The 16662-nt window shown below is 37.7% G+C and overlaps 1 protein-coding gene and 1 non-coding gene across 3 annotated transcripts in view; both read right to left on the bottom strand.

Moving 5' to 3' along the window:
• Nucleotides 1–16662, bottom strand: part of LOC131152739 (beta-glucosidase 42) — a 109331-nt gene that overhangs the window by 64903 nt on the left and 27766 nt on the right. For both annotated transcript variants that reach the window (XM_058104592.1, XM_058104593.1), the window contains exons 4-6: nt 7641–7716; nt 7312–7386; nt 7146–7233 (exon numbers count right to left, since the gene is read on the bottom strand). In XM_058104592.1, coding sequence (XP_057960575.1) covers nt 7146–7233; nt 7312–7386; nt 7641–7716 — 239 coding nt within the window. The remainder of the gene's footprint in view (nt 1–7145; nt 7234–7311; nt 7387–7640; nt 7717–16662) is intronic.
• Nucleotides 14005–14110, bottom strand: LOC131154685 (small nucleolar RNA R71). The gene has a single exon (XR_009136601.1). It is a non-coding gene; the product is annotated as a small nucleolar RNA R71 (small nucleolar RNA).

Raw genomic sequence — 16662 nt, 5'->3', positions numbered from 1 at the left:
TTCTATGTGATCATAATTTTATCTTTCCTTTCGAGTATACATCATTGAGTTTAATGCTTTCAATTATCTGGCCAATAGTCGAGTGATTTGTTGTGCATGTTAATTCAAGAGATGATGCATGTAGTTTAGCTTTGTATGATGTACGCCATGAATTGAACAAAAGACAAGAATGTGTCAATGTGATTTGTGCGGCTTTTATGTGAAATATTATTAATCTTAATATACTCAAATGCTTTTAAATTTGCATAGACATATCACGGGTTATCGTATGTTGGGAAATTCTAATTCTACTGGAGAGAGGGTCTTAGATAAGTTAGAATATTTTGCCATCAAATAGGATGATAATTGATTGATTGCATGATTAGGATTTGGGATTGGATTAGTTAGTTGAGTCAGAAGCCTTAGTGTTTTCCTCTTGGGTGAAATCTTCTTCTTTTTAAGTATTTAGTTGATTTAATTTTATTTGTTTTTTTTTTTTCAGATTCAAAATCCACCACTTTTCTTGATTTTCAAATAATTTAGAATTAGAAAAATAGCAATAGTTAATAGATAAATTGTCCTCGTGGGTTTGACATCCTTCTTTATCACTATATTACTTGTTACGATTTTGTGCACTTGCAAATTTTCACAACATCAAGCAGCACACACTAACACACACAGCACTTTCAGGACTACAAAAAAACAGAATAACTCTCCAAAATCCATAAAAATCATGAAAGCGCACAGCTTCCTACCAAGGATGTTGCACAATCAAACCTAGAGGGAGGGTATCCTTAAACAAATCTCAAATCAACCAGAAAATCACATTTTAGGGCTGATTAGGGGAGGATAAGGAAAAAAAGAAAAAACAAACTACAAAGTATCGAAACCAATTTAGATAAATCAAATCTGAAGGAGTTCAATGCTTTGTTACCATGTTGAAAGTTAGAGATGGAGGAAAGATGAAAAGAAGGAGAAGATAAGAGGAGAAGAATAGAAAAAGAGAGGAAAGAACTGAGCAGCAGTTTCCTAGAGTCTACATACAGCTCCTGCACTGCCCTCTTATATATCATTAATAATAATAAAGTCTTAAGGACAAAAATATCCCCATTAACACAACCTCATTATTAAAATAACATATTATCTTCGAACAATTAATATCCATGATAAAATAAAAGTGAAATGCCTTTTTTTGGATAAAAAAAGAATTTTATAAGAAATAAGAAAGAAATCGTGAGGAGGACAAGATCTCCAACAAATACAAACAAATAGCAAGTGAACAAAATATATCAATGAAGTAAGCCCTCAATCTCTTTTACAAATCTAATCAAAACAGTCCTTGACAATTACAAAAGAAAAGTAACAAAACAAAGCAAAAAAATAGTTCTACCCCAAACCATATCTATCTCATAAACATCCTGACATTCCTCCCCAACCAAATAGGCTGAAGCTCATTTTGAACAAATTCAGCACATTATCAAATCAAAAATTTGAATAATAAAGACAAACTCGGTTTTTATTTCCTTGTAGAACTGAGTAATATGTTAAGAAATACAGACCTCACTTTTAACATATAGATCCAGGTCATACGCGAAAATAATCCAGAAAAGACACAAAATATCGATACAACAACAACAAAACCAAGCCTTAGTCCCACTAAGTGGGGTCGGCTATATGAATCCTTTTCCGCCAATTTATGCAATCATGGACCATTTCTTTTGATAGATTCAAGGATATTAAATCCTTACTCACTATCTCCTCCCAAGTTATTTTAGATCTACTCCTACCCCTGCTACTACCCCCCACAGTAACTAAGTCACTCTTTCCTCACAGGTGCACTATAAGACATATGTTGCAAGTGTCCATACCATCTGAGTCGTCCCTCCCTTATCTTATCTTCTATAAGAGCTACACCTAACTTACCACGAATATGTTCATTCCTTAATTTATCTTTCAATGTTATACCACTCATCCATTTAAGCATTCTCATCTAAGCAACTTTTACTTTTTGGATATTATGTTTCTTCATTGCCCAACATTCCGATCCATATAGCATAGCTAGTCTTATAGCTGTCTTAAAAAACTTTCCTTTAAATTTTAAGGGTATTCTACGATCACATAGCACACTTGAAATACTTCTCCATTTTACCCAACCTTCTTTAACTCTATGCATTACATTATCTTCAATTTCTCCTTCAGCTTGCATAATAGATCCAAGATATCGAAATCTACAAGTGCTATTTTTTTCTTCATCATCAAGTTTAACTTTGTCTCCAATATTCCTCCTATCATTACTAAAATTACATTTCATATATTCTATTTTATTTCTACTTATCCTAAAGTCTCTAGATTCCAAAGCTTCTCTCCAAAATTCTAACTCAGCCTCTACTCCGTCCCTAGTTTTGTCAATTAATTCAATATCATCTGCAAACAACATACACCATGGAACCTCCTTTTGAATACTCTTAGTCAATTGGTCCATCACTAAAGCAAAAAGATAAGGACTCAAAGCAGATCCTTGATGTACACCTATGATAATTGGAAATTCTCTAGTTTCTCCATCTATAGTTCTTACACTAGTCATTACTCCACCGTACATGTCCTTAATGACATCAGTATACCTACAACATACATCCTTTTTTTCTAAAACCCACCATAGAACTTCCCTAGGTATCCTATCATATGTTTTCTCAAGGTCAATAAATATCATATGCAAGTCCCTCTTCTTTTCCCTAAACTTTTCCATTAATCTTCTTAAAAGATAAATAGCTTCTGTGGTAGATCTCCCAAGCATAAAACCAAATTGATTTTCTAAAATCTTCGATTCTAACCTTAATCTTCGTTCAACTACCCTTTCCCATAGTTTCATCGTATGACTCATAAGTTTAATTCTATGATAGTTATTATAATTTTGAATATCTCCTTTATTTTTGTATATAGGTATTAAATTATTTTTCCTCCATTCATTTAACATTTTCTTAGTTTTTACAATTGTATTAAATAAATTAGTTAACCATATAATTCCATTCTCACCCAAGCATTTCCAAACTTCAATTGGGATGTTATCTGATCCCATAGCTTTCTCATTTTTCATCTTTTTTAGTACAAACTTAACTTCATTAACTCTAATTTTGCAAATAAATCTTATATTTTTAGTCTTTTCCTCATTTGACAATTCTAAGTTTAAGCCTTCTATTTGGTTTTCGTTAAACAACTTACTAAAGTAACTTCGCCATCTTTCTTTAATATCTTCATCCTTAACCAAGACAATATCATCCTCACTTCTTATATATTTTACATTTCTTAAGTCCTTACTCTTCCTTTCTCTAGTTTTAGCAAGTTTAAATATATCTCTTTCCCTTTCTTTTATACCTAATCTATCATACAAACTATTAAATGATCTATATTTAGCTTCACTAACGGCCATTTTTGCATCTTTTCTTGCCTCCTTATATTTTTCAAAGTTATCTTTGTTTCTACATTTTTGCCACGTTTTATACCAAATTCTTTTTGTCTTTATGATTTTTTGTACATTTTTATCCCACCACCAACTCTCTTTTCTATTCGAGAATCTTCCCTTTGATTCACCTAAAATCTCTTTTGTTATCCTTTTAATAGAGCTAGCTAATCTATTCCAATGAGTATTTGTATCTATCCCATCCTCTAAGGTCCAATCCCCATCTTTGATCATTTTATCTTTAAATTTTATTATATTTTCTCCTTTAAGGTTCCACCATCTAGTTCTCCTACACTGGTTTATTTTATCCTTTTTCTTCCATTTTTTAATACATATATCTAACACTAAGACTCTATGGTGTGTGGTTAGGCTTTCACCTAGAATAACTTCACAATCCTTACATGATAAACGATCTACCCTCCTAGTTAAAAAAAAATCTATTTGACTTCTATTTTGTCCACTTTTAAAGGTATTAAGTGTTCTTCTCTCTTCTTAAAGCAAGTATTCATTAATATTGATGAACAATCAAATTCTTGACTCTATACGGACCCCAAATATCTGAATGAGTAAGAGAAAAAAATGATTTAATAAGTGGCTCAAATCTAGACAGAAATGATGTCTGAGTATACTTTCCTAATTGACACACAAAACACTCAAAATGAGAAATAAACTTGAACATAGGAAAAACTAGTTACGCGACCTAAACAAGCATGCCATTGATGAAGAAAACACCATGAGTAGAAATTGAAGAAGTCGTATGACAAGAACTCAATCTTCCACCACCACCATCCAAATAGTACAAACCATCCTTCCCAAGCCCTCCACCAATCATATTCTTTGTCTAGAGATCTTAAATAACACAATGAGAAGAAAAGGTCATAGAACAATTATAAGATTTGGTTAATTGACTAACTCGTAAAAGGATCATGGAAAATTTAGGCTATTATAACACACAAGAAAGAGGAATAGAAGGCAATGAAGGAATAATGCCACAATCAGCAACCGATATAACCAAACCATCAACAAGAGTAACCTTGGAGTCTAAAGTAGGCCCAAGTAGGTCTGATACACTACTTTTGCCATGACCACTGCCTAAACCTCATCCTCATTCTCCAACACTTCCCTAACCACAGTTAAATGCAGTGCTAAACACACTGAACTATTATTAGAAGAAGCCTGAGAAGAAGACTGAGAACCATCAATGGTGATATGCAAGATTCCAGCATATGCTTTATTCATTGATGGTACCAGCAAGAATCTGATCGTGGATGGGTTGAAGTTCTAGACTAAAGCCAGACAAAAGCTTGGCAACCAAGAACTTTTCCCTTTGCGTCTGAACCATTTCAATGACAAAACTAACTAGTTGATATATGTTGAGCTCCTCCCACAAACCCTTCAGAGTTCTATAATAATGAGTAATGAACCTACCTTCTTGGTCATATTTGAACACATACGTAAAAAACACAAGTTTGATTTTTATCTTTCGAGAAGCTTTCACAGGGATCATCCCATACGTCCTTGGTTGTTCCATGAAACATCACATCCGCAACAATTCATGGATCCATGCTATTCCCAACCACATTAGCAATGTGTCATGCTCTTTCACCCAATCTTCATAATCCTTGGAGTCTAGAGATGAAGAAACCACAACAACAAAACCAAGCCCTAGTCCCACTAGGTGGGGAGTCTAGAGATGAAGAAGAATAGAGAAAATATTTGAACTTCCCTTCGAAATTAATATACACTGCACTGCTTGAGACCACAAAAGGTTAAAGCCTATAGGATCCAACCAATTTGATGGTTGCGATTAGTAAATTAACTGTATGGGTCAAAGCTCTCTTTGTAAATGCCATCAAAACCACCCTCAATGCACTACAATAAGTGCACAGCCGCACACCAATATCAGGAATGAACAACACAGCAACAGTGTGAAATCAGGCAGCACACACAAGCATAGAGCAGAACTCCAGAACTTCAAAGAAGGCTACACTGACCATGGAACATAAGTTACAATATCCTACAAGGAAATACGTGACCATGAGGAAGTGGACAGACCACAAGAAGCACCTCAGGCACTTGCTAAACAACCTGGTAGCACAACAACTACATGTATGATGGCTGGCAGCAAGTGCCGCCAATGACAGGAAATAAAGCAATTGTACACCAGCCATAACCACCAGCAATTAATACAAGATTGCAGCAACCAATCACGAACACACAGCATCATCATGCCACAACCAACCAGTGGACAGCAACACAGCAACAGCTGAATACCAGAAACAGAGCATCACTTCCCATCAGCAAATCACCATGAACACAGCATCCTAGGATGCTGCACAGGAAAACTGAGATGAGAAGTATCCTTAAACAACTCTCAAAACAAACCAGAAAATCAGATTTGACAGCTGGTTAGGAAAGATACGAAGAAACCAAAAGCAAATCTAAAAAAAATAAAAAAAAAATAAAAACTCAGATATATCAGACTTGGAGGAGAATAACACTCTGATACCATCTTGTAAAGTTTGAGATGGAGGAGAGTAGAAGAGAAGAAGAGAAGAAGTGAAGAAAGATGAAGAAATCAACAGAAAGGAGGAGGCAGCAGTTTTCTGGAGCCTTACACTCAGCTCCAGGTCTGCCCTCTTATATTATTAATAATAAAGAAATTGAGAGGCAAAAGTACCCCTACTTAGGCCACATAGTTACTAAAATAGCCGATCTCTTCTAACAAGTTTTAAAATTTCATCATCCACATAAACTAATACCAAGCCCCTGTGCAATAGCTTAATAAATGAATCAAGGTCCTGCACCCTTCCCTAGTAGATTTTGGTGTAGCATCAACTAGTTTGGTGGATAGAACCAAATAATAGATAATAAAAAAAAAATGCAGATAAAATAATTGCTAGGCTCAAGCAAATTTAGCAGCAGTAGTTGTACTGCTTAATTTGGTGGGCTTATACTACTTGACTACTTGCTAGGCATAGTATGCTAGTAATCTGACCTCACATGGGAGCTTTTGTGCACTGGGTATTGCAAAGCAAAAGATTATTTCCCTTAGATAGGGCAATTTTAATAATTCAGGGAATTATGGACCTGCCAGTTCATATTAAGTTCGAATATTTAAAATCCTTTTTAGATTTCATAGCATCAAAAACCATACCAATTGGGTTTACAGAGCCATGCATATCGATATCTTTTTTCTGCCCAGCACAAACAAACATAAATAAATAAATACATAAATAAGACTAACATGCACAGAACTGTAAACCCAATTGATTATGTATGTTAGAAATAAATTTAGTACTGTCTTTTATGACTACTTGAGTCTTTTTACAAGATACATCTGTTTGAACTGATCAGAATATAATTAATAAATGGTTTGTTTGTTTGGTTGGCCTATTAGGGGATGCTGATCAAATTCAAACCATTAGCAGGCATGGTTATATTTGTTATTGCTGCTTCTAATTGGATGTTACACAGTTTAATGAGGCTGTTTTTCATTTAGATTTGAGACAACATACAGCATACAGCATGGACTACAGCAAGTAAGGCAACCCTTGCGTCCTTGCATAAGAACCTGCTTAATTGTGCATGCCCCAAGGCATTGTGGAACCACCCTTCTAAAGACCTTGATGGTAAAGCAATACAATGATAGCAGGATGTCTACATTCTACAAGAAAAGGACAAAAGCACAGAAAACAGGTAAACTTACACAATTTGCTCATTTAACCATCCTCCCATTGACTCGTGAAGATTTAGAGGAAGGTCCCAATGGTATAAAGTCACATAAGGCAGAATTCCTGCAGGGAAATAGTTTCCACATGCATATTATGTTCATATTGCTTCAAGTGAGGAAAAAAGTGCAACTAGGTGCATACCCTTCTCAAGAAGAGCATCAATGACATTATTGTAATAAGCAACCCCTTCATCATTGACTTTGGTTCCCAATCCGTCTGCGAGCATAGACAAATCAACACAATACAATCACTTGTCATCACAATGAAACTAAGACTGCCAAAGAAAATCGATGTATTGAAAATGAATTTTATGAGAAAAAGAAAAGGAAGAAAGAAAAAGAGTTAAAAAAACAATTCAAGCAGTCATAGCAATCAAGTATTCAGATTCACTATCTTTATGAAAAAAAAAACATAGATAGAATAGAAATATTGATACAAGAGTATATAAAATATAAGGAAAAGGATATTACCAGGGAAGATGCGAGACCATGATATGGAAAAACGATAAACTCCAAAACCCAACTTCGCTATAAGGTCAATATCTTCCTGTATTTCAAAAAATATTATAAGAATGATGAAATTGACAAAGAACAAAAGAATATAAGAGATTGAAATAGCTTTGAGAACAGCTGATCAACATACAGTAACACAGATTCTTAGAATATCCTAGTTAAATGGAACAAAATACACATACATATATAAGAACTTCATGATTGACCATTATGTAGAGATGCCCTCTCACAAGGAGGTAATTGCATCAATAATTGCAAGCAAGAGAAAAAAGCAGCAAAGTAGGATCACAGATCGTATGTCCCTTAGATCAGCATTCCCCAATGATAGGAGAAATATAAAGAACAAAAAATTGCAGAAATCTTGGATCTAATGGATGTATTTTCTTCTCACTGTATCTAGAAGGCAAGTAAAATGCATGGAATGGTTTTTGAAGGCTTAAGACTGCTAAGTGTAAAGCAAATATTTCAACTAAAAGCTTAAAGTGTAAAGCAAATACTTAATTAAAAAGCAAGTGTAAAGCAAATACTTCAACTAAAAGCTTAAGCTGTTAGGTTGTGGGCCAACAATATATATCAAGCCTTAACACTACACCACATGTGCAGCCCGATTGCATATGGAGAGATAAACAGGCAAGAAATGCATCCATTGCAAGAAAAAAGATAACTTTTAACAACCATACAATAAATGCAGGCAACTAGACTAGAACCCAAGACCCCCTGGCTTTAATAACATGCAAAATTACCACTTCACCTAAAAGCTTAAGTTGTCAGGTTGTGAGCAACAAAGTATATCAAGCCTTAACTTTTCATGTAATTTAAACATACGTGAATTAAAAATATTATGGATGCTCTCATAATTAAATTAAGAGAGAAATTTCACTTCACTTCTAAAAATTTATTATATTTCTAAAATATCAACAAGTTTCGCTAAAATTTCAAGATTTTGATGAATTTTGGATGATTCATTGAAATTTTGATGGAAATTATGTAAGACGGAAAACAACTATCATTTCAATTTTGAGGGTGGCAGAAACTGGAAATTTCAACAATTTTGTTGAAATTTAAGACCATGGTTGGGCCAACTGAATGGGCAGGCCCAAAAGCGTATTCCTAATAGTCTTAATACTCCAGATGAAAGTCAGGTTCCCAATCTGAATGCAGCTCAGAGTCCTTTTAAATACTGTGATGCAGAAGGGCTTCAGCTTTCTCCGGAGCAGAAGCAAGATGCGATTGCATCAGCGAATTGGCCAACATCAAATCAGGCCCATGGTGATCAAGAGGAGAGGAGTAGTTGTTCCAATAACAGAAAAGAGGAGGAGGTGGGAATAGAAAGGTTGGTTTCTAAAAATTCAATTAAATTATTGAGGGTAATTGTTTTCCTGTTCAGAACAAGTATGCTAGTGGGCAGGGTTCTGAGAATGTAACTGGGGGATATTCATCAAATACTATTAATTACTCTGAGAATGAAATGCAGGATTTTATTGTGGGTTTAGAAGGAATGTCAGATGGCAGGACAGCTTATTCAGATAATCAGATAGAACAAAAGGTTTATATTCGGCGTAAGGAAGTGTAAAAGGGCTTTGAATTGAGGAAACATCTTGAAGAAACTTGAGAATCATCCAGTAAAACCATAAAAAATAATAATAATAATAATAATAATAATAATAATAAATAAATAAATAATTCCTTAAGAGATTCAAATAAGTAAAATGGAGGAGCCAATTGGTGAGAGCTAGTACCAGCAAGGATAGTAAGAGCCTTGGGGGAGGGAGGGTTTCGAATGGCGATAGTGCAGACAGCACTGATTTTGAATGTGACGGGCTTACTTTTGGATCAAATTCTGGATCAACATGGTTATTCTTCTGATTCTTCTACTGATCACCTCAGAAACTTATTTATGTGCCGCCTCCTCCTTCAGAAGGCTTAGATGGAATTAATATTTTTGAAACTCTAAGTTTGTTAGATGAGTTGGGCCTCATGTTGTCTGGGCAAGGAGGAAAGGAAGTTTGGCTAAACAGTGGAAAATCTAATGTGAAGAAGGATCAGAGGGAATTAGCTAATTTGAAATGTTTGGTGAACTATGATGGGAAGGGATTAAAGGGGGGATTAAAGCAGTTATTATTTTTATTTTCATTTTTATTTTTTTCTCTATTTTTCTGTTTTTTGATCTTTTTTTTCCCTTGCCTTTTTGAGGATTTAGTATCCTCCCTATTATTGTACATCTCTTTCCTAATATATCTTCTTTTATTATAAAAAAAAAAAAAAATGTAATTATTTTTTTTTGTATCAACTCACTATAAGTTAGAAGGTTGACCAAATCAAAAATTTATCTAGGTTTGAGAACTATATTGTGGCAATATTAGTAATTATGTGGTGTGAGTGGGAGCATTTTTGCCTTTCATTTTTTTTTTCTTCATAAATAAGAGGGCAGACCTAGAGCTATACATAAGGCTCCAAGAAACTGGCACTATTTTTATTCTCCATCGCTAACTTTACAACATGGTATCAGAGCACTGATCTACTCTAAATCTGATTTAACAGAGTTGATTTTGGAAACTCCGTTTTTCTTATTGGATACTGTGTTTTTCTTTGTTTCTTATCTTTCCCTAACCGGTTCTCAAATCTGATTTTTGGTTGGTTTGGGAGGCGCTTCAGGGCATTCTTCCTCTCCGTTAGGCTGTTTGGCATCCTTGTTTGGATGCTGTGTATTTGTGGTAGTCTATTGAAGTGAAACCATTTGTATACTATACTAGTTCCAGTGAACTGCTGCTGTTCTATGTCCCATTGGCATGTTGTGGGCTGTTTTGATGCGGTGTGTATTTGTGATTGACTGCTTGCAATCTAGTATGACTTTCTGGTTGGTTTCAACTGGTATTCTTTCCTGTTCCTTCCTCTTCTAGTTGCTACATGCCACAATGCTTGTAGCTGCCAACAGTTGTTTATCAAGTGCCTGCGGTTCTTTGGTGCAGTCAGATCTATTCTATGTCATTAAGTGACTCCTCCTGGAATATTGCAACTTCAGTTCTGTTATGTGGTCATAGCTGCCTCTTGAAGTTCTGGAGTTTTTAAGGTCTGAAGTGTTGTTCTTTGCTACTGTGTGCTGCCTGATTCAGCGTTATCGTGCATTTTTAATTCCTGATACTGGTCTGTGCTGATTGTAGTATATTGAGGGTGGTTCTGATGGCCTCTACAACAAGAGCTTTAGATGATACAGTCAACATACAGATCACAGCCATCAAATTGGTTGGACCCTCAAACTATTAGTTTTGGTCTCAGGCAGTGGGTGTGTATAATGTGAAAGGGAAATCTAGTATCAGGTGCATTCTAGAATTATGATGATTGGAAGAAAGAGAATGACATATTGCTCATGTAGTTGAGGAATAGCGTGGAGCCACAAATTGATCTGAATGTGATCTTTCATAGAATAGACAAGGGTATATCAGATGATCTACGTGAAAGATTCTCACAAGATAAAATCAAAGTCATATTTTTGGCCTGTATGAAAAGTCCTTCAAATACAACCAAGAAGGTAGGTCCATTAGTGAGTATTATAGCACTCTGGAACTCAAGATCTATGATCAAGAGGCAACAGGCAAAGTTTTTGGCTACCAAGTTTTTAAAAAAAAATTGAGTCTTGAGCTTCAACCCATATGTGATCAGATTTTTTGTGTGAATTCTGACCAAATGAAGCATGTAATAGAAGCCTGGAATGCAGCAGATCACCACAGATGGGTCTCAGTATTCTTCAAAGAGCTCTTTCCCATTATAGTTCAGCAATGGTTAGAACTACATCTAACTGTTGTAAGGAAAGTGTTGGACACAAGGATGAGGGTTTGAATGCCACTTGTGGCAAAGGTAATGTATCAAGATTTAGGACAAGGAGTCCATCCCGGAAATTCTCGCATTTAAACACATTGTGGTAAGGACAATCTGTTGATCATTGCTTGGATCTCTACAGGAAACCTACTTGAGTTGATAAGTCTCATGTTGAAAGTGACTCTAGCGTTGACATTTCAAGTGCACCTGACCACTCCACAAGGGAGTTAAGTACATCATGTAACTAATTGATGAGTCCCTAAAATGCACTATTTTAGGCCTCCATTTACCATTGTTTATCCTTATTTATCTTGTATGGGACCCTTTGTTAACATAGTTCGGAGTTATGCAAGGTTTGTTAGTGTTTCATAAAATGCAAGTTAAAACCGAGGAGTTAGGCATTACGAGAAGCAAAGGGAGTATATGGGACAATTAAAGCTCAAATCAGATGTTCAACCAAACTCTTGAAGCCTCAACACACATCAAAGGAGAAAAGACTTTGTTCAACCATGTGGTGCGCCCAGCAACACAAGGGGCGACCAGGTCACAAGCTGCAGACTCCAAGGCTCAGATTGAAGACGAAATAGTGCAAGGTTTGACCATGTGATTGATCAAGTGACTCTCAGGGGCGACCAAGTCGAGACACTGAAGCTGACTGAACCATAGATACCGAGAGTCTCGACCAATAGATCGACCAGGGGGACCATGAAGGACCCAGTCGAGTTCTTGATATTTCCTGAAGATCGAGCTCCTGCAAGTCTCGACCATCAACTTGACCAGCAAGACCCAATGGTGCAACTAGGTCAAGAGGATCTTAAGTTGAATTCATGATTTCCCGCGAACCTCGACCAGGGCGCGACCAAAGGAGAATAGCGGTGCTACCTGGTCGACAGCAACGTTCTTCTGGGCAAGATTTGCTACAAACTTTCCTATTTTGAAATTCAAACCTTGTATGCCCTAATGGGCATAAATATTAGCTTTGAAGATGTTCTTAGGGTTCCTCTTTGGCCTCTCTTAGGTTATTGACAGACTTAAGACGTCATTGAGAGCCACTTAGAGTAAAAATTAGTGTAAATTTCAATACTTGTTCTAGTTTGTGCGAGAAGTCTTCGAAGGCCTATGACAACTTGCGAAACTCTTGTGCTTCCAAGTAGATAGATGATCATTTGGTTGTAGCTCCAGACATTAGTGACAGATGATTTGAATGCAATGGAATGATCTTTTACATGCTTTCATCTTTACTGCTTTCCTTCGCTTGCTTTCTTTTACATGCTTTCTTTTACTTACATGCACTTTTAATGTTTGGATTGTGATGAAGTCTTAGAGTTAGAATAGATCTACTATCGATTCAGTCAGATATACGTAGTAGGCTACAGATACTAAAAAGGTTTTGCATGATAGTTGAGATAGGGTATACTCCAGTTCCCAATCGTGCTTCGGACAATTGGTGCACCCTTGCTACCCTATGCCCTCGAACAGTTCCTTTCACCGTTTAGCCTAATACGGATAGCTGACCGAACGTAGTTTACGCACCCGACAATCTATGTCAGATTCTTAACTGAGCACTGCTTTGTAGGAGTAGAGTTAAAATTAAAATTTACATGTTTTCAGTAGTTTGTTAGAAAACCCCATCAAAATCTCTCCTTTTCACTTTCTTTTATACAAAGCTTTAATAAACTAGATTGGAAGTGGTTCATAACTGCACTTCAGTCCCTATGGATCGACATTCGACTTTCTCACTTTCTACAGAACTTGGGATTAGTTAGGTTTTATAAATTACATTTTTGGTAGTTAAGGACGCAAGCCTTAGCGAGCCTACCAAATTTTGGCGCCATTGCTGGGGACTAGGTAACAGTTATAAACCAATTTCTAGTTTATAGTATGACTGCTTTGTTTTTCTTTGTTTTCTTTTATTTTTTGTTTTTGTTTTATATACTGAAGTCTTGATTCTATGTGCTTCAAGTGTGTATGCTGGGTCTGCATTCTCTGGATCCTGAGCTAGTACCCATAGACCCCGAGATTGAGAGATCTCGTAGGTCCCTTACGAAACCCACCTCTAATCCTGAGTGTGCTGAGTCGTCCGAACCAAAAGTAATGGCTAAACACAATCCGGTTTCCGTCGTTCAAATCCCAAAACTGCAAGCTCCCCGCCAACCTGTGGTGGCGGCGCAACCCCTTTGGCCTCTTAGGGACTACTTTGTACCCAATACCTACACCTCACCGTCTTGCATCCAATATCTGGATGTCTAGCGGCACAATTTGAGATAAAGACTTCTGTCATCTCGATGCTTCCCAACTTTTATGGGAATTCAAATGAAAATCCTTATACGCATTTGGATGAATTTCTTGAGATTTGTTCCACCATCCGAATCCACAATTTTTACGTTCTCTTTGAAGGATAAGGTCAAATATTTGCTGACGTCCTTAGAGCCGAACTCGGTGACCAAGTAGACCACCATGTAGCATGAGTTCTTAAAGAAGTACTCCCCAATTAGGAAGACTAATCAGCTTAGGAGAGTCATTACTAGTTTCTCACAGTTTGATGGGGAACAATTTTTCGAGACCTAGGAGCGCTTTAGGGACCTATTACGTAAATGCCCACACCATCAGGTCCCTAAGTAGCAATTAGTTCAGACTTTCTATGAAGGATTGGCTGAGCAAGATAGGCCAATGGTAGTTGCATCTTGTGGAGGTACTTTCCTCATACGAGAATGAGGTCTAGGTTCTCTTTGAGAACCTCGCCGAGAATTCTCAACAACATATTGTTGCTACCATCCGAACCCTCTACTTCTAAATCTAAGGGAGTCTACAAGTTGGCTGCAGACCATGACCTAACACCCACCCTACACACAATAGTCAAAAAGTTTAATCAGTTCTTGTCCTTAAGACAGCCATCACAATCAGCAGCGTGTGCAAAAGTGTGTGTCGTCTGTTCCGATCCTTCACATACATTCCTAGCCCGAGCTTAAGCAGGAAGAAGTTAAGGCTACCTATAATTGGTACGATAGGCCATGCAATGACCCATATTCAAACACATACAATCCTGGGTGGAAACAGCATCCTAACTTTTCTTGGAGGCCACAAGTTTCGGGTTTCCAATCCCAAAGACCTCAACAAGCCCCTAACGCTCCACATCCTCGCCCATACCATAATCTTCAAAATCATCCTGATTATGCCCCTAGACCTTCATCGTTTCAACAACCATCTCCCACTCAGCCCATATATGATACATTTCAGGAGACGGTGTTGAAAGCCCTCAAGGGCATTGAGGCTAATCGTCAAGTATATCAGCAACTCCTTCGCTCTCACTCCCAATCGATTGCAAAGCTAGAAGCCACCATGGGGCAACTAGCTACCTCTTTGAGTAGGACAGATGAGGGCAAGTTGCCAAGCCATCCTCTAGTTAATCCTAAGGGCCAATACAAGGTAGAATGTGAATTGGACGCTGGTCCGCCATCATATCATGAGCAGGCCCAAGCGGTGACCACTTTTCAGGGTGGTAGGATGGTAGACAATAGTGTAGAGGAGCAGTTGAGCAAGGGTGAGAATGAGGAGGAGATGAGGGTAGAACCCAATGTTGAAACTTGCGCCACTTCCTCCTTTAGTTTAGTGAACAATCCCAAGATTTCCATGCCCATTGCTGGAGGGCCCAAGCCGCACTATGCCCCTCATAGGACATTTCATGTCTCTCTAGCACCACACCCTGCAGCTCTTCATGCACCCTCTTCATTTATGAAGGATACCACCCACTAAGTCCATTATGGACAAATTTAGACAAGTTAAGGTCAACATGCCTCTCTTAGATACTATCAATCAGTTGCCTGTGTATACCAAGTTCCTTAAAAACTTGCACACGCAGAAGCAAAAGTCGAGGGTGCATATGAATGAACAAGGGAAGATGGCCGTGCAAACGAGCTCAATGATATTAGGTCCCCTCCCTCCTAAACTGAAAGACCCCGGTACTCCAACCATCTCATGTGTAATCGACAATTACACCATTGATAGGGCTCTTTTAGATTTAGGGCCAAGTGTGAACATCCTTTCGTGCTTGGTTTACGAGCAGTTTAACTTAGGAGAGCTGAAAGCCACCCCGGTCACCTTGTGTTTCGCCAACCGATCAGTAAAAAGACCACGGGGTGTGATTAAGGACATATTGATCGAAGTAGAGGAGTTATACTATTCTGTTGATTTCATTATCCTAGATATGGAACCATCTGACCTAGCCAAGAATCTGATTCCTGTCCTATTAGGAAGACCTTTCTTAGCCACGGCTAACGCCAGCATTCAATGTAGGACAGGAATTATGGATGTGTCCTTTGGCGATATGCAACTCCGGCTGAACGTATTCCATGCTTCCCAACATCCACCTAATGTCGTCAAATCTGTGGACATTGATATGAGTGATAAAGATGTTAAGGAAGTGGCTCCCTCAATTATGTGGAGGGATCCTTTGGAGGATACACTTTAGCCTGAGAGCCCCTCTATAGCTGACCTGGAACACCCTTACGAGCAAATTCTTGCAAGTCATGATTCAGCCTCCAGTTTAGAGGGAAAGTTGGGGGTATGCAAAATGGGGTGTGAAGAGGAAATGAGGGAAGACACTTTTAGCTTTGAACCAGAGTGAGTTCGAAATGAGCTTTAGTGCGTTTGGCTAAAGATGGTAAACTTAACGCTTCCAGGAGGCAACCTGAATATTTTTCTTTTCTTTTTGACTCCGTAGAATGAACATAGTAGAGTAAATAGGGTTTAGAGTCTTAAGCGTAGGCCATAGGATAGTTGGGGGTAAGACTAAGACACAACCAACACGTACTTGTGCAACCTGGGACGAACCCTGCAAGTCTTCTGAGATTCAAAACTATTGAGATGCTCGACCGGGTGCGCGACCATCACTTACTGGTGCGACCTAGTCAAGTCTCTGAACTTGAAAACTATCGAGAGGTTCGACTAGGACCGAAACCAGCACTCGGCTGAGCGCGACGTGGTCGAGAGTCAATGTTCCTGCTTAAGCTGAGGGGTGCGACCAAGCACGACCAGCACATGAGCTTGTGCAACTTGGTCAAAACTGTCAAAAGTCGTTTAAAACCTTGTTTCGCCGACAACTCTTCAACTCCCACCATTGTTGCTTCTTGGTCGATCCTCGTTGCCCCTCTTCTCGACTTAGTTG

Source organism: Malania oleifera, chromosome 4, assembly GCF_029873635.1.
Source record: "Malania oleifera isolate guangnan ecotype guangnan chromosome 4, ASM2987363v1, whole genome shotgun sequence".
NCBI classification, from domain to species: domain Eukaryota; kingdom Viridiplantae; phylum Streptophyta; class Magnoliopsida; order Santalales; family Ximeniaceae; genus Malania; species Malania oleifera.
The sequence above is the reverse complement of the archived record's forward strand: the minus strand, read 5'-3'. Positions and strand labels throughout refer to the sequence as shown.